The sequence below is a fragment of the Asterias amurensis genome, chromosome 5 (genome assembly GCF_032118995.1).
Source record: "Asterias amurensis chromosome 5, ASM3211899v1".
Taxonomy (NCBI): Eukaryota; Metazoa; Echinodermata; class Asteroidea; order Forcipulatida; family Asteriidae; genus Asterias; species Asterias amurensis.
Window position 1 is genome coordinate 22,393,770 of NC_092652.1, and position 19,232 is coordinate 22,413,001.

The 19,232-nt window shown below is 41.2% G+C and overlaps 1 protein-coding gene across 1 annotated transcript; it reads right to left on the bottom strand.

Annotated features, from left to right (window-relative positions):
* Positions 1 to 941: 941 nt before the first annotated feature.
* On the bottom strand, positions 942 to 17,858 carry LOC139937385 (uncharacterized). The gene is made up of 4 exons (XM_071932506.1): positions 17,734 to 17,858; positions 10,784 to 10,865; positions 10,042 to 10,105; positions 942 to 9,138 (listed from the first exon to the last, which is right to left on the bottom strand). The coding sequence occupies exon 4, from the start codon at positions 9,121 to 9,123 to the stop codon at positions 4,714 to 4,716; it is 4,410 nt and encodes a 1,469-aa protein (XP_071788607.1). The 5' UTR covers positions 9,124 to 9,138; positions 10,042 to 10,105; positions 10,784 to 10,865; positions 17,734 to 17,858; the 3' UTR covers positions 942 to 4,713.
* Positions 17,859 to 19,232: the final 1,374 nt, after the last annotated feature.

Genomic DNA, 19,232 nt, shown 5'->3' on the forward strand with positions numbered 1-19,232 from the left:
ATGAGAAATATCGCGACAATGGCAGGTAACGAGGCGAAACTGTACGCTGTAACATCAGTATTGGGGTTCTTTGTGATTTAATAGGGTGCGTTCGTTCAGCTTCCCTGGGTCGACCCCGGTGTGTGGCAGATCTTTTTTTAAAGCTAAACGAACGCACCCAACATAGCACGGATCTGGGGGTGCTGTTATTGAGTTTTTAATCAGTCTACTAGACTTGATGACAAGTCGTTAGCGCATTACACATTCTGTCGTTCATGCACCAGTCACAGTGCGATTATCGTACATGCAACGGTCGTATAGGTATCGCATAGCAAGGTCGTCAGCAGTGCCACTGACTCACGTACATACATGTACGGGGATCGAGGATGTGTGTACCGTCCCCGTAGCTACAACGCGCTTAAACATTACCGACTTGATTTCAAGACTATCAGTGTACCTGCACCTATCGCTTAATACAGTGAGTTGAGAAAGAACGGTCTAGGTACATGTTGTTATGTGTACCCATAAGGTTTGCCGAATCGTTTTTGATGTCCCAGTGAAGTGTGGGTTCGAATCCCGGTCCTGACACTTGTGTCCTAGAGCAAGATGCTTTACTAAACTTGCCTCTCTTCACCCTGGGTATTAAAGTAGGTTGGGCAAAATACCCTTGGAGCGCCAGCACGCCCAGGGCTGTATATATTCCCCATACGGGAGAACATTATTGGCCCAAAAAACGCATTGATACGGTTAGCATATTGTTGTACGATGATATTACAGACAGACAGAGTCGGTGGTGGCCGAGAGTTAGAACCACAATGTCAATACTACACGATGCTTATGAGTTAGACCAACTGCCTGAAATGGCATCAACTTATTAATTTAAAAAAAAAAATCAAACCAGACCTCAATAAAACTTGCACAACTTACAGTGAATATGCTATCCTAAATGTCATGGATTTGTTTATTATTACGAGTGCTGAAAACCAAAAGACCAAACAACAATGGGCTACATGCCAAACAGGTGAAATGTGTTTGGTTGTACTATCATACAATCCTCAGTACTTTTTAGAACGGTCAAAAACTAACAATGATGTGAAATTTTAGCATGACACTTTTTCAAGAAAATGTATCGCTCGGAAATTTAGTTGCTTGTTAGTTATTCACGTAAAGTTACTTTAAAGGCACTGGACATTGTTGGAAATTACTGAAAATATTTGTTAGCTTAAAAACTTACTTGGTAAATGGAGCAAAGGGGAGCTGTTAATAGTTAAGTATAACACATTGTGAGAAGTGGCTCACTCTGAAGTAGCTTAGGATTTGAGAAAGAGGTAATTTCTCACTCAAATAATAAAATACTTCAGCTGAAGGTTTTGTTTTACAACCGGTGACCATTTGAGTCCAATTTCTTACAGGTTTGTTATTGCATGCGTGTGTTGAGATACACCAAGTGAGAATATGGCCTACTGGTATTTGACAATTCCCAAAAGTGTCCAATGCCTCTAAAACAACGCAACAACCAAATTTAAATAACATGGTGTATAGATAGTATACTTTTGTTGAATATTTCTATAAGCAAGTGTGTTTGATACAAAGTAAACTTTAACAACGCACCAATAAACTAAGTTTCATTATTGTTGTACTTTGCATTAAATGACTTATCATTAATGACTTATCATTATTATTAAGCAGCATTCAACAAGCTGTTAATCATTAACCATTCAATCTGTTATGACCTAATTGAAGTTTGACATGTAAACTGTTCAAAACGAAAGTTCAGATTGTGAAAGGAGGTGTGTTTCATGACATCAGCTTCACACAGAAAGCAATTTGAATGTTTCGTATACCACTTTACCACAGACCCCACCCCTCACCCCTAGAATAGTACATCACTAAAATAATGAATAGTTGACATAGGTACAACAACCTTCTGTATTTGGAATGTATCCCCATTAAAACCGATAGCATTTAGGCCTACATCACAAATTAACACATTATAATCCACTAAATAGTGAGCATAAATGAACATTGTGAGCATTCATTGCTTACGTAGGCTACGTTTATGTCACTAATACAAAAAACATATTTCTGTTTACAATAGTGTTGTTAATCACAACCTCTGTGTATTGAGTTTTCCCTATTAAGGCCGACTATATTGTAGACCTGCTCACAAACATAATAATAATGCTTCTAGAGATAGTACACCACTGAATACTGACATAAATGAACATACTATGTATTCATTGATTACGTAATGTTTTAACATTTAAGTCACCAACACAAAGAAAACATTCTGGTTACTTTATTGTGTTGGTATATATAAAATAGTATTGTAAATCATAACTTGTGTTTATCGAATCAAAGCAATCTACATTTATGCAATAAGTAAAACCATGGACATCATAAAGGAACAACAACAGTTTTATATAATTATATATTGAGAACAAAGAAGATACACGGCCGTGCACGGGGCATTTAGTTACACACAGTATAATCTTTAAGAAAGGTTTATGTGAGACAATCCGTTTTATACCGCCTTAAGAAAGTTGACATGTTTAGCCATGGAGGTAGGATTAGGTAACTTTAGTGCCGTGAAATATAATGTTGTTGTTGTTAAGCAAACTGCTTTTTAAACCATCTCGTTTATCACCACCGGTAAAGATAATAACTATGACAATGTGCGTTTTAACTGAGTATGCTACAATAAAGTGATAAGTGAATATGTATTTGAAGCATAAACTTGTAACAAGAAATGCGAAAACTTATTAGAATTATTTTAAAAGCATTATTACATGACTATTAATTACTTAAAGGCAGTGGACACTATTGGTAATTACTCGAAATAATTATTAGCATAAAACCTTACTTGGTAACGAGTAATGGGGAGAGGTTGATAGTATAATACATTGTGAGAAAAGGCTCCCCCTGAAGTGAAGTAGTTTTCGAGAAAGAAGTAATTTTCCACGAATTTGATTTCGAGACCTCAAATTTAGAATTTGAGGTCTCGAAATCAAGCATCAGAAAGCACACAACTTCGTGTGACAAGGGTGTTTGTTCTTTCTTGTTTGTTCTTATTATCTCGCAACTTCTATGACCGATTGAGCTCAAACATGGCGTTCCGATATTTCTACCTGAACACCTCACATGATCTCAACAAAAGCACTAATTTTACACCTTAATTTAACCATAGCACTAATTTTACACCTTAATTTAACCATAGCACTAATTTTACACCTTAATTTAACCATAGCACTAATTTAACACCTTAATTTAACCATAGCACTAATTTAACACCTTAATTTAACCACAGCACTAATTTTACACCTTAATTTAACCATAGCACTAATTTTACACCTTAATTTAACAATAGCACTAATTGTACACCTTATATAACCATAGCACTAATCGTACACCTTTGTACAACTTTGATTACCGATTAAGCTGACTTTTTCACAGGTTTGTTATTTTGTGCTTTTGTTGAGATACAGCAAGGGCAAAGACTGGTCTTTGACAATTACCGATAGTGTCCACTGTCTTTAAGTCGTTTCATGAGTTAATATGAATATATTTATGTAACCTTTTTGACGAGTTATATGTACAGCGGCAGTACATGGGCATGTTCCCCTCCGATGGTGCATTTGATCTTTTGAAATAGAATATAAGAATTCACAAAAATATCCCTTGAAAATATGTATCTATGTATAATGTCATGACAGACAAAGTTCACTGGTTTGTACAACCGACGTTTTGACTCCACACAATGGCGGACCGTATGTTCCGCTGGCTGGTTGTACTTTCATAAGTAGATCTTTGTGTTTGAGTGTATGCACCTTTATACTCTTAATACAAAATATAAGGAGTGATTACAAATAACAACATTTTTTGAGGTTTTGAAAATAAATCACTGAAAATAAATGCGTTCGAATTTTCAGCTAACATTTTAACAATTTAGTATTGCTTATCCGGAGAGTCGGTAAATCTACGTAAATTTTACAAAGAAAATCCTTATAATGGAAACCTAACAACCGTTTAATATTTTGGTGGAAACAACCAGTGAACAAAATCAAGTTGGATAAAACATGCCATGCCAGAACCGAGACAAAAAATATACATAAAGTCATCTAGCGGGCCATAAAAATTCCGATAGATCAAACTTACTATAGCTACAGTTTTGCCATGGAGACTATTTGCGGAAACTAGGACATCAGAATTGTAGTTTTAATACAATTATTATTTTTGTTATATCACAAACACGCTATAAGACATCCGGTAGCTTTGCCTCTGTCACAAAACAAGAAAAGACAGGAAGAAGATGCAAAACAACAAAGTTTAAGACGGCACTTCAAAACGCAGTCCAAACACAGAGTTTTGATTATTCCAACGTTTTGTAAACACCAATGGAACACAACATTGGACCCTCTATTGTTCTCACGGAAAACTGGACGTTAGCCTGAACATCACACGTCACACTTCGAGGCTCGTGAATATAAAGAGAGTGGCCCAAAGCCTAGGTCAATTCCCTTCCGTATTGACCTTTCACCTAGAAAAGAAGGTACGCAGACGACCGAAAGTGCAGCTAGCAAACATCACCTCGGACCAATCAAAACAGAGATATGGAAAGATAATACGTCACTGCACGGTATTCAATGAAATCACTGGTTCTGAAAATCAAGCACCTCTCTTTATCCTTGCGGGTAAAGACAGTCTACTGTGAGGTGTGTGTCTGGTGTGTTTTTTCTAATTAAACAAAGATGAGAACCATCCCTTTTTCTTCTTGCCTCCGCCTGTTATGTTAGCTTCGAATTGTTTGAACGGATCATAATTTGCATCCTTCACTTTCCCAGTGATATCTGCCTCTTTTCGCACATCTTCTAAGCCATGGACTCGGTCTTGCCAGCCAGGCTTACCAGAGCGTTTCTCAGATTCAATTAGAAGATCAATGTATTCTACCGTGCTTAGAGGGTTTGGCTTCAGTGCAATCTCTTCCAAACGTGTGACGCTTTTATGCGCTTCGGCTATTAACGCAAACACGGTCGCTCGGACCTCTTTCAAATTTTCCATGTGTTTTTTTATGACTTGCTGAACCGTCAATTTCTTTCCTGATGCATCTCTGTATCTCGCCTCAATCTCTTCGAACGTCTTCTCTTCTTCCTCTTCGTAGAATTCGAACCTGTACTGCTGATTGAAATGAACATCCCATGAACACTTCCCTGGGCACACAGTACAGACCCCGTCGCTCATCGCCGAACACTTGGCTTTATCCGCATCGTTCGCAAAAGCACATGGGTAATGACAAGTGGAGTGGCATTTGCTACAGTTGGTGATGTACTCTCCAGTTATATCTACTTTTCTACACTTGGGAACTTTCACCGTGACATTGAAATCTTTATTTGCTTCGATTTGCGCTTCATTTTCTTCCAGGATTTGTTGCTCCCTTCTGAGAGATTCGTATTTGCAGTTTCCTACCATAATCTGAGGTTGAAGGCCTTGGATTGCAGTCTCAAGACGCTTTCTCTCCTCCAACACCTCCTTCGTAAGGAGGAGACTTCGAGCTTCAAGAGTCTGCGTATTTCGAAAGAATTCCTTCAAACTTTTGGATCCCATTTCCCAGAACATTGTATCAAACTTTCCATCATCCTTTCCATTAGACGTTTTATGGCCACCCTGGTGATTTGGTTGTCTCACTTCAGCAAAGAGGGCCGAATTATTGAACTTAAACACTTTCCCTGTGAAAGGGATTTCTGCTTCTTTCAGTGCAGCCATAACAGGTGGGTATTTTTGGTCTGCAAATGTTGCAAGTACAATGATGTTGCCGGCAATGTCCTTGCCAAATACCGACAAAATGGCATCAAAAACATACTGCTGTGTTTGCGTTAGACGCACATTCGAAGCCTGGACGACAAACCCAATAGCATCAATGTGATCGATCCCGTGATACTCCGCATCTGAGAAAAACTCACGGATCTGCTCAAAGATTACGTTATCTCTTTGAATGCCACGAGTATCACCGAAGCCCGGTGTGTCGATGATGGTCAGATCGTAAGGCAGATTAAGGTTTTCGTCCATCAGGGTATACGATGTGAGAACCTGTGTCTGGCTATGAGCTTGTGATGATCCGTTTCCTTCACAGACATCAACCACTTTGAACCGGTATTCATCCTGCCACTCTACTTCCAAGATGTCATTTACCATTGCGTTGATCAGGGTGCTTTTTCCTGAACCTGTGACGCCAACAACCATGATCACTTTGTGCTCTCTGTCTATCTTAGATCCTTTACCAAACATGAAACTACGACTCTGGGACTTCTTACACACCTCCGTAAGAGGCAACTTGAAAATGGTCGGTTTTCCAGTATTCGGGTCACCAGGTTGAAGTATTTTTGACGATTTAACTACATCTTCCTTGATGAGTTTGCGGGTCGTACACTCCACCTTGCTTACTTCACCTGCCCCCGCGTTCCCACAAAAGCCCAAAACTTTGATGTTGTAGCGGGTTTCAGATTTGACTCCTCTGATAACAAACTTGCAGGAAGAATCGTCTGTCTTCTTTCTTACTACCCCGGAGTCGACATCGCTGCTGTATTCAACCTTGAAGTGCTTCACTTCAGCACCACCGACAGTAGGCTTTTTCCACTTGATTTCGATCTGTGATGTTGACACCTGCTGGGCTCTTAAACCACTTGGTGGACCAGCAGGAAGCGTAGTGAAAGGAACACTAATGGGACTATGTATCATCTCGGGTTTCTTACCCTTCTTCACGCTGCAAACTAGCGTCACTCTTGCCACGTAGTTAGTATTTGGATATAAATCGGAGATCAAACAAGGGCTGGCTTCAATGATACCTTTCTCCTTCTGCAGATTGTCCTCCCACCCACCGTCTTCAGATTTTGTAGACTGCTTGCGATTGACCACTTTGCGGTATTGTATGAAGTAGTCAACTACCTTTACACCATGTCCTACAATGGTAGGGTCGGTCCAGGTGATAACAACACTTGTTGATTTGATGTCACTAACTGCAGGTTTTCCTGGTTGGCTTGCTGGACAAGTTGTACAATGATCGCTAGTGGTACTAGGTGGACTCTTGATGCCCGACTCGTACAAAGCAACTACCTGAAATGTGTAAGTAGTATTTGCGTCCAGATTCTTAACTTTGAACTCCTTCTTGGACGATTCAATGTCGATTTCGTTGATCATGTTTCCCGCTTTCATCAACTGGATGAAGTAGCTTTCAACGATTTCATCCTTTCCCATCTTACCGGGCTGTTTCCATTCCAGAACGACACTGGAAGCAGTCACGTTACGGAACTCAGGTTTTTCAGGCGGTTTTGCCGACAGTGTTGTTGCCACAGCACTTCGCTCGCTCTCGGGGCCCACACCTGCCGAGCATACGGCACTGACTTGGAACCTTATTGACTGGTTTGGTTCTAGGTTGTCAATCAAGACTTGGGTTTCCAGGCTCTTTGTTTGCATTTCTTGAGGGTCACTTGTTTGCTCATTCTGACCACGAAATACTTTGTACTTGACAGCGTACCTTTGAACATTCGACATACCATACTTCGGTTCAGTCCATGTCAGATTTATCGAGTATTGATCGACGACGTCACACTGGGGCTTCAAAGGCTGACTTGGTGGTTGAAAGTCTTCTTGAGTCAACTCGCCTTGCTCAAATAGATTCACTGTTCCGCCGATTCTACCACTTTTTCCTTCTGCAGATCCGGAGGGGTCGTGTTCAAATCCGGTCTCGATGAACTTGGTGCAGTCTTCTTGTTGATTGCTCTCAAAGAAATCAGCAAATAGTCTTGCCTTGAGCCTCATCTCTTTCATGAAGGACGTATCGTCATACCATTGGCTATCTTCGTAACGACCACCTTTTCTTTCTGCGATGTACTCGGACAGCGCCCTCAAGTAACATTCCTGTTTCCCTTTTAGTTGGAAAGTAAAGCAAACTACGTTCTCGATTCCCGGGTCAATGAGAATATCGTCTAGATTCTCACGAGACTTCACGATGTCTACGTCTGGGAGAAACTTGACGTAATGTCGGACCACACTCAACTCTTTGCGCTTACTTTTTACCCAAGCATCGAGTGACGTCAGATTGAATGGTGACGAATCAACATCCCGGAACATGTCCTTGATGCGCCCCTCGCCGTCACTTCCACTTCGAATTTGGAGCAATACGTGTGCTAGCTGTTTCTTGTAACTTGATTTAAACTCCGTCAGTAGCTTTATGAAGAACTCAAACTTCTCTTTTAACTGGGGGAAATTTGTGGACAATGGGTCGTTCGCCATCTCACGGGTTCTCGTCAAACAATCCTCTATACCTTCAAGGAAAGTTTGGGCCTGTGTAGGGAGACTGTCACTTACAGCACTACAAACCCGAGCAGATCTAGGATCTATCTTGCCTAGTGGATATAAAAATACCTTAATCGGAACGGCTTTCGCCTCAGACATTTCGGCCAAGGTTGACAGAAATTGAACAACACCTTCAACATCTGCCGGGTTGCGCTCAAGGGGCAAGTCACTATAAACCTTCCACCGAACGTGTTGGTCCCAACTGGCAGAAATATCGTCCTCTTCTTTGACATGGGCTGCAAGTTTGTCCACGAGGTCTTCTAGGACTTTTGCAGCATCTTCCTTTTCGTCACCCTCACAGTAATCAAACACGATAAAGGTGTTCGACCCATACAAAATTGACTTAACAACATGAGTGGCATTACCATTTCCTGCAAACAAGTCATGGTCTTTGCCTTTCAGATGGGATTCTAGTGCTTTCTGCGTCAAGCATTCAAGCTTATTGCTTGTGTTGACATGCAGAGTGAGCCGACAGCGACTGTCTAAGGGCTGTCGATCATGCAGATACTCTGCAGCCGCCTCGGCCTTAACTAATCCCCCTAGTACACTTGCCTTAAGGGAAGCATCAAGACCTAAAGCCATTGATTTGTCATCGAACGAATTAGACCGAATTACGGTGAGCTTTAATCCTTTCTGTTGTTCGACTACTTTCAGTTGATCTCCTATGGTTTCTTTGTTAATGAACGTGATACCTTTGGTGATAGCCTCATCACTACGGACGTCGTATAATGTGCCTATACGCATTGATCTACCCAGAGTTGGTATCTCCAGTGTGTCTGAGAGTGATTCCTCCATGATTGTACCACTGACCTGCACACAATAGAGTCAACATGAGAATAAAGAAAACACAAATAAGTTCAGTTCTAGTAGATGATATTTGCATTGGGGATTAAGAATAATAATTTTGGTTGTACCCAACGTATACACCGATATGTGTAAGCACTGTCTACTCAGTACTTTCCCAAGCTCTGTGGAAAAAAATCACAGGCATAATATACTCGGGTGGGATTCGAACCCATGAACATTGCAATTTTAGAGCAGTGTCTTACCAACTATAGACTAGACCTGTGATTTCTTGTTCACAGAGCTTGGGAAAGTACAGCGTAATAAAACAACGGCGTATATGGGTTTAAAGGGAAGGTACACCATCGGTAATTGTCAAAGACCAGTGTTCTCACTTGGTGTATCTCAACATAATTATGCATAAAATAACAAAGACTTCTAGCTAGAAGTCTTTTTTTATTTTAGTGAGAAATTACATTTTTCTCAAAAACTACGTTACTTCAGAGGGAGTCGTTTCTCACAATGGTTTATACTATCAACAGCTCTCCAATGCTAGTTACCTTGTCAGGTTTTGAGTTAATATTTGTTTTGAGTAATTACCAAACGTGTACCTTCCCTTTAAAACAAAATGATGTTCAATTCGCTTGGGCGCTAATGGAAATCAAGTTACTGTAACACAATGCAATGCAATGTTGTGCCTTTAAGCAGCTCTATTAAATTGGGTCTTTGTCTTTGGCAATTTGGCATTTGATAAAAAAAAATGTCTACACCTTCATCAGTAGTTTGCAAAAACTTTTAACGCAAATCAACAAGTGTGGGTCTGAACAAAGCCGACGTCGATGAGTTTTGTATAAATAAAAATCAACATTTTTAGCCGTCAAAATTTAGCTTTCTTTTCGAATTGATTTCAAGAAGAGTTTTCGAACTCACCAGTGAGCTCTTTCAATAGCTCCTTGGTCAGAAGATCCGTGAAGATGATAAGATCTTTCTGGAACTGTAGGAAAGAAGAATCTATTAGTGGTCTTTGGGGGTCTAGATAAAACAAAAATCTCGACCACCCACCCGTTGCAATTTCAAACTAAATTATAAAGATTTCTTTGTGGCTGGCCCGATTTTATTAATATATTAATATAAACTATTTTACAACCTTTTCTGTCTGTAGTTATTTTAAGGAAACGACAACAGTCCAATGAATAACCAATGAATTTATAAACAGACACTGAAATAAGGGGCAACCTAGCTTTGTGGTACAATCGATATGATTCACACAATAACATGTATTTGCTGTCCCTTTAATATTGCGAGACACACGTTACGGCAATTTTATTCAATTGTTGTTTAATTGAAGTCCTTTTTCGAAAATCACAACACAAGCTTTGACGTACTTCCGCCTATCAAACCCTGTGTGCAGACATTGAACGCAAAAGCCAGCATTTTGGGGCCATTCCTTTGTTTGCATTTTTGACGGGGGAAAAAATGGAAACAGGATAAACTTGGTGCACGTTTGCATACAATCAGAGGCCTTTATTTCGCCTCAGTGGGCGATTTGTGAGTCAAAAGTTTTTCATTTTAAATTAGGACATAAATTTAGTTGTTTTTTTCTGGTGTAAATCCTGAAGGGAATTATGCAAAATGTTGACATTGCTTTCTGTGGAATTACGTTAACACTTACCGGCGCGGCAGGTTCAACCACTTGACCTGGCTGTGTCTGTGATTTGGTTCGATATTTAGGCCATCCAAATCTAGAAACAAATCTGTAAATAAGAAGGACAAGATCCTTAAAAAACCGGTAAGGTGAGGGTAAAGCCCGGTTCATACTTCCTGCGAATGCGAATGCGATACGAATGTTGACGTCACAAATTCGCAACGAAAAATTCGCAGCAGGGCAACTCTGCTCAACTCACTTGCGAATATCGCTAAGAAAGGAGAGTTGTGACGTCAAATTCACGTCAAATTCGCAGTCACACTGCAGCGATAACGAAAACGATAACGATCACGACGCAAAGAGAACGCATTCTATTGGTTGAATTGCTCATTTAACCAATGGAGGGTGTCGTTCTCGTTATCGAGGCCTGTTTGACCGGGCCTTTACCCGGATTATCGAGTACCGGAGAGTATCACCGTCCTGTATACCACAGCGAGGGTTCTGTACTGTAACACTTCCTATTCCTTCCTGTCTTGAGATGAGACTACGTTTCTAATAAACGCCGTCGTGTATACATATTCCCTCTTGGGGGATTTTTCAAAAAGGGAAAAGAAGCCCGAATTCCATATTCATGAGAAGACCGCCGTAATACAAACCTCCCCCATTGGAGAATTATTTAAAAAAGTATTGCAGCGTATATCTTCTACTCAAGCCAGGAATTGACAGTTTACAAAACCCCTCACTGCGCGCGGTGTGTACAAAAAATACGCATCCGGCCCGGTCATAACTGACGGCGGCACAATTTTGTTTTATTATAACATAGCTCACACATAGATCCTAGTTATTTGATTGGTGGAAAAGCACCACGAGTCATTGTTTATTTTGTCGTGTTTTCACTGTTACAACGTTACACCGACTGTATCTGATCATTCTGATGTTAATAACTGACCTGACTGACTGAACTGACTTGCATCTGACAAGACCTTACCTAAATTGACCAAACCTGAACTGACCTGACCTTACCTGACCCGTGTATCTGACCAGAACTGATCATAATTGACCTGACATATCCTGTTGATCTGAATTTCCTGAATCAAACCTGACCTTTTCTGAGTAAACATATAGTTCTGACCAGACCTACATCTGACTTAAACTGACCCATTCTGAGTAAACTGCAGACAACTTTCCTGAGTTTATAACAGACCCGAGTGTATACAGCAACAGACCTGACCTGACTGGACCATAACCCTTTAGTCCCTGCACCGCCCGAGTTTGCTGAAAACCAATTTCTCCAGTAAACTACTGGAATCGTAGTTCGCATTTTAAAAGATAGCCATGGCTTAATATGTATGTACAATTTTTTACCCTTTCGGTAATATTTGTATAAAATTACAAGTTCTCATGGGAACAATAAATGCCTCTCGTTAAACGTCTACGGTAATTTTTATGGCGAATATTTTTGTGCACGGATGAAATGGACACAATAGCTTTTCAAGGCTTTTGCCTGGCTCAATGGTCATACTGATTGAATGCGAAGGTGTCAATTTTCGACAATATCATCATAAATTATGAACAATTTCCTGTTTACTAATGAGCGTTTTTTTCGTAATAGCTAAATTATTTCATCATCATTAGCTTCGACAAGTCAACTGTGAAGGGAGAATTAATAACGATCTATAACAACTAGATATATTAACAAATGCGTAGACCTACTAATGACTATCGAGTTTTCTTTTGATGTTCTTTTTTTCTACAAACACAAGCTAGCGAGGTTTCCGCGTACCGCATATAGGCGGCTGGGCGGTACAGTGGCTAAATGGATAACAGACCTGTGTATCTAGAGTATACTGCATCTGACCACACCTGACCTGACCCATCCAGCAGAACTGCGTATACTGCATCTGACCACACCTGACTTGACCCATCCAGCAAAACTGAGTATACTGCATCTGACCACACCTGACTTGACCCATCCAGCAGAACTGAGTATACTGCATCTGACCAGACCTGACTTGACCCATCCAGCAGAACTGAGTATACTGCATCTGACCAGACCTGACTTGACCCATCCAGCAGAACTGAGTATACTGCATCTGACCACACCTGACTTGACCCATCCAGCAGAACTGAGTATACTGCATCTGACCACACCTGACTTGACCCATCCAGCAGAACCGAGTATACTGCATCTGACCACACCTGACTTGACCCATCCAGCAGAACTGAGTATACTGCGTCTGACCACACCTGACTTGACCTATCCAGCAGAACTGAGTATACTGCATCTGACCACTCCTGACCTGACCCATCCAGCAAAACCGAGTATACTGCATCTGACCAGACCTGACCTGACCCATCCAGCAGAACCGAGTATATTGCATCTGACCACACCTGACTTGACCCATCCAGCAGAACTGAGTATACTGCATCTGACCAGACCTGACTTGACCCACCCAGCAGAACTGAGTATACTGCATCTGGCCAGACCTGACTTGACCCATCCAGCAGAACTGAGTATACTGCATCTGACCACACCAGACTTGACCCATCCCGCAGAACTGAGTATACTGCATCTGACCACACCTGACTTGACCCATCCAGCAGAACTGAGTATACTGCATCTGACCACACCTGACCTGACTTGACCCATCCAGCAGAACTAAGTATACTGCATCTGACCACACCTGGCCTGACTTGACCCATCCAGCAGAACTAAGTATACTGCATCTGACCAAACCTGACATGACCCATCCAGCAGAAATGAGTATACTGCATCTGACCAGACCTGACCTGACCTGACCTATCCACCAGAACGGAGTATACTGCATCTGACCAGACCTGACCTGACCTATCCAGCAGAACCGAGTATACTGCATCTGACCACACCTGACTTGACCCATCCAGCAGAACTAAGTATACTGCATCTGACCAGACCTGACCTGAACCATCCAGCAAAACTGAGTATACTGCATCTGACCAGACCTGACCTGACCTATCCACCAGAACTGAGTATACTGCATCTGACCAGACCTGACCTGATCTATCCACCAGAACTGAGTATACTGCATCTGACCAGACCTGACCTGACCTATCCAGCAGAACTGAGTATACAGCATCTGACCAGACCTGACCTGGCCTGACCTGACCACACCTGACCTGACCTATCCAGTAGAACTGAGTATACTGCATCTGACCAGACCTGACTTGACCTATCAAGCAGAACTGAGTATACTGCATCTGACCAGACCTGACCTAACCCATCCAGCAGAACTGAGTATACTGCATCTGACCAGACCTGACCTGACCCATCCAGCAGAACCGAGTATACTGCATCTGACCAGACCTGACTTGACCCATCCAGCAGAACTGAGTATACTGCATCCGACCAGACCTGACCTGACCCATCCAGCAGAACCGAGTATACTGCATCTGACCAGACCTGACTTGACCTATCCAGCATAATTTAGTATACTGCATCTAACCAGCCCTGACCTTATATTAACTAAACTGAACTATCCTGCATACCCGAGTATAACTCCGTTTGAACAGACCAGACTGAGCCGACCTGTATCTGACCAGACCTCACCTTAATGACCTGATCTGACCCGACATGTATCTGACCAGACCTGACATTAACTGACCTGACGTGACCAGACCCATCTGGTGAATAAATAAATACACAATTTCGGAGGCTAATAATCCTTACTCGCAGCGATAAGAGCTGGAATTGCGAAGGACGCGTTAACAACGCGTAAGCAACATCAAACCATATATATTACCACGGAGCACAGCCAGAGACTGAAAGTCTTTGATTTTTCACGAGTTGGTCTGGAAAACCCTCCTGGCCATGCAGAGAACCAACGCACAACTCAACTTACATGGGCCCTGGTCGGGTATCGAACCAGGGTCACCTTGGTGAGAGGCACACGACTACCATGCCACCAGATCTGAGTATCCTTGATTTAACATGATCTTTCCGGAGTATACTGCATCGGACTTAACCTAACCTGTCTGAGTATATAATGCAGACCCGAATATTTTGAATTGTCTGCATCTGACCTGTCCTGACCTTACCTTTCCTATACATTTATTACTATACATACTATTATGTGTAATATAACAACCAAGCAGATCCTTGCCATTTGATTGGAGGATTGTCCGTCACGTGATAGCAAATAAAAGTACCATTGCACGCTGAGTCACTCACCGTGCTTTTTCGTTCCATCCGAAAAGTACTATTGCACGCAGCAGTGTTACTGCAAGGCATAATTAGTAAAATTACTAGCATTCGGCTTCTGCGTGCCTCAAAATAGCTGTACAGAACGCACATTGTGACTGTTAAATCCAACAGACCGACCCAAAGAGAAACGGGTGTAATTTCACAATTAAAAATTGTAGGCCTACGCTTTGTTTGTTTTGAAAGATCTACTTGGATGTACAAATAATGAATGTTTTTCATTCGTGCAACAGTGCAAATATTATATATTCATTCGTTGAAAGCTGGAATGTTCCATTCAACCCGATTCATAAACATTCATTATGTGTATATATTAATGCACTGACATGTATCCATTATTTGCATTCTTTTATTTTACGGAAATCCCCTTCTTTGACTTACAGTTTCGCAATGCTGTACCTTCCAGTATTGCGACACCACGGGTTTTTTTCCGTATGACTATCATTCAATATTGGTAAGTTCACTGAAGTTCAGTGAGTTGGTGAAGCTTACTACTGAAGCAGGAGAGCCAGTACAAAATCGCTGCCACCTCACTCCTTTCTAAATACGAGCTTTAAAGGCACTGGAAACTAAACGTATCCGTGTTCGGTACCTTTAATATTCGTACTTAATAATCGCTAATAATCCTCGGTTAGATTTTTTCCAGATTCGACCTCGAATTTGTCTTGTTTAAATTTAAAAAAGCTGAGATTTGAAAACAATTACGAACCTGCAATTCACGTTTTGCACGAAAACTGTATTATTGAGAAATGCAAAGATTACATATTTTTGGAATTCTGACATTATCTCACGTCAATAACCTAACTAGTGTTTGTGTTCTAAAACATAAATGATATAAGGCCTATATAGTCTCAGTGTTAGCATTCATTCAGATAAAAGGATATACAAATACTGTATGAATATGAGCAAATTGTAGCAGAATAACTAGGGGGTGAAATCTGGACCATACCATTTCAAGAGGTGATGCCGGGTGAAATGGGAAAAGCCAGATGATTTTATGCAAGATACAATGCCCAAACGAAATAATTATATTCAACACTTTGTTGTTTTTTTTTGTTTTTTTTTACTCATATAGAGCCCCAGTTCAAGGTCGTCGAACAACAATAAATTACAATAGAAAATACTTACAAACGTGTCCACCTATAGGCCTACAATCTTTAAAGCCCCTTCTACAAAGTTGTACATTCTACGCCATGTGGACGCCAAATAGATCCAATGCCTCGTTTTGACAAACTTGCAATGAACGAATATTCTGAAAACGACTCTGTGAATTGAAGAATCGAATCATGGGCCGACGTATGACACGTGAAGTGTGTTCCACCAATCAAACGACAAGGATCATTCAGCAATGCTACCTAAAATACTCTTGCATAGGCCCTTTTTCGAAACCACGACTTCGGCTTTAGATTCGGCTTCAGGCTCCGTTCTCTCGTCTGATGCACTGAGCACGTACGCAAAGCACGAGCAAATGTCAAAACAACCAACGGGCCAAGGCTTCCAAGCTTAGCCTGAGCCGAATCTGGAGCCGGTAGAAGCCGTGGTTTCGAAAAGGGCAATATGTGTTGCGACACAGTATTACAGCAGGGACACTCCCGAATGAGAAATATTTGCCAATAGTTTGGGTATATATACACAAGGAGGAAATAATTTATTTTACAAAATCGATAGACTGGTCTGGGTTTTTTTCTTTTCCAGTTACCCTTTTTATTGTTGCCTCCTCAATACATTATCGGCAGTACATAGGTACCATGGGATGAGAAAAGAGGACAGAATTTTTGGCACTCGTACAAACAAACAAAACAACCCTCAAACATACACATTTAAATATGCATCAGACTTTCGTAACGCTTGTTAATAGCTCCCCTTCTTCCCTCCCTTCGCCACCCCCTCCCCCCTCCCCGCCCCCCCCACCCCACCCCTACTTTCCGCATTTCTTATCATGCTCCCTACCTTTTGGTCTAGATCTTTACCCTTTTACTGAATCTATCTTCATATTATTATTACACCTAGCCAAATACAACCAATGCCAAAGTTTGGGGGCTCATGGGGCACCATGGTTTTTTTGTCTATAGGTGGAAACTTGAGACTGTAGTTTTTCATTTTGCATTTCTCAAGCCTCTTTATACATGTAGACTAGGCCCTTTGCGAAACTCTTACGTGAATGCAACAGCAAGTGTTTTTTAAATCAGTGTAACCAAGATCAAGTGTTATAAATGTATGCACTGAATTTATCTTTTAATGGTAACAATCTCACTCTGGGATTTTGTAAATCTCGAAAAGTCAATATTTCAAGAAGAATTCCTGTGAGCACTTATGGCAGAGGTGAGCACCTTCCCCCGATCCACCTTAGAAACGTCACTGCACTGCTTAGAGCCAATGATGATATTAAAGCTACACTGTGTGGTTAATTTAAATTACCAGCTGTACACTCCCCAAGAAGTTTTCAAAAGAAAACCGGTAGAAATAATAGACACATCACAAGGGTATAAATGTATTTTTTTATTGCCAGTTCTATTCTTGACTGCGCCGTGTACGTACACGCAGTGTATGCCAATTTTGAAGTGGGTATCATGTCCACTCCCTTGCCGCTGGCCCCGCCTTAAAAATCGTCAAAGCATTAAGTTTTGTGCGAAAAGAAAGCCCTTGAAACGGGAAATCCGATAGTGGTAAAAATTGTTAAGATTGAGCATGCAGAAGATAAGATCTAACCAAGCGTATGATACACAGACATGTTTCTTACCTTGGGTGAGTGATGGTTCGATTCTTCAAGAAATTCGAGAGTACACGATCGAGAAAATCTTGAGGAACTCTGATGGCCTCCTGGCATCCGATGGTGGATGCACACTACTGTGGCCTCAGCGGTTATCGTGTCCTTTTTTTATAACCGCACCTACGTCACACGCAGACAGCGATTTCACATAACGGGAATTCCCCCTGTTAGGCCTATATCAGATTTGATTCAGCAAAAGTGCTTTCTTTGTGTTTCTTGTTTTGTTTGGTTGTTTATTTGATGTTTGTTTATTGGAGGGGGTGAATGGTTAACTTTTTAAAGCAAACATGCCCATATTTATCTAGACTTGTGGACAAGTCGTTGAAATGTTTGACGCAATGATAGTTTTCGACTCTCTACTCACTTTGTGAATTTCGCAACACTGGCGATGTTCTCGCGAGACTGCTGGCTAACGCGAGAGACTACCGACTGCTGTTTCGCAAATCAGGACGGTCCATTCAGGCCAAATAAAATAAAAACGTGTTTAGCGTCCCCGCTCGCTCCCTTTTTTAGACCACATTTTAGCAATCTCACATAGACAAAGATCAGTTTTGAAAAATAGCACTGCCGGTTGTCTCAAAAGTGTCGGGCGGCCATTTCGATAGAAAGAAAATCAGAAAGGCTGCAGATCGCTATATAGTTTTTATTTGATTTTTGTATTTATTTTGTTTATTTTTTTCATAAATATTTCCCGTAAAATTTACCAATTCGGATTGGGAGTGCTAGAAACGATCTTCTTTGTTTTTAGGCACTGGATTTTCACCTTCAGTAGGCCTATGCGAAAAGGTCGGAGCTTCCCGTGGCTCTGCTCCTGAACAGCCTAACACGGGGCTTCCAGGCGCAATCCGGCTGGGCCCTGGACACCATTTTACTTTTGAAGCCCTCCCAATAAGACACAACCCATGGTGCGCCTTCGGAGAGAGAGAAAAGTAGATTTGCACCCAGCGCTCAAGAGATTTTATACACGCTCATGCGCTCTGTAATCAGTAGGAAACTGTGTCTTGGGGTTTTCATAGGTAGCTTTTTCTCAACTTTGACAGAACTGCATGGTTGTCTTTAGGTCTGAACTGGTCTGAACTAATACAACCAAACACATGACACACATACAATTTTTCCCCAGAGATTTACTTATTCTCCACTTCAGAAATAACAACAGCTTCAAAATTACACAGAACAAACAAGTAAAACAAAATTTAACTGGGCTCCTTTAGACAACAAACAAGTACTACATGTTCTAGCCTGTTTAATATGCTTAAAATGATTGTACATGTGACTTGGTACTTCGGCTGGTAACCTTATTCTGATTAGTAGAATGTTGGTGTGCTTAATAGCTACTCTTTGTGCTTAAAGCCATTGGACCCTTTCGGTAAACAGAATTGTCCAAGGCCCACACTTCGTGTATCACAACTTCTATATCAAATAACAAACCTGTGAAAATTTGGGCTTCATCGGTCATCGGAGTCGGGAGA

Excerpts from the sequence above, each read along its gene's own strand:
- LOC139937385 (XM_071932506.1), bottom strand. The coding sequence starts at position 9,123 with ATGGAGGAATCACTCTCAGACACACTGGAGATACCAACTCTGGGTAGA.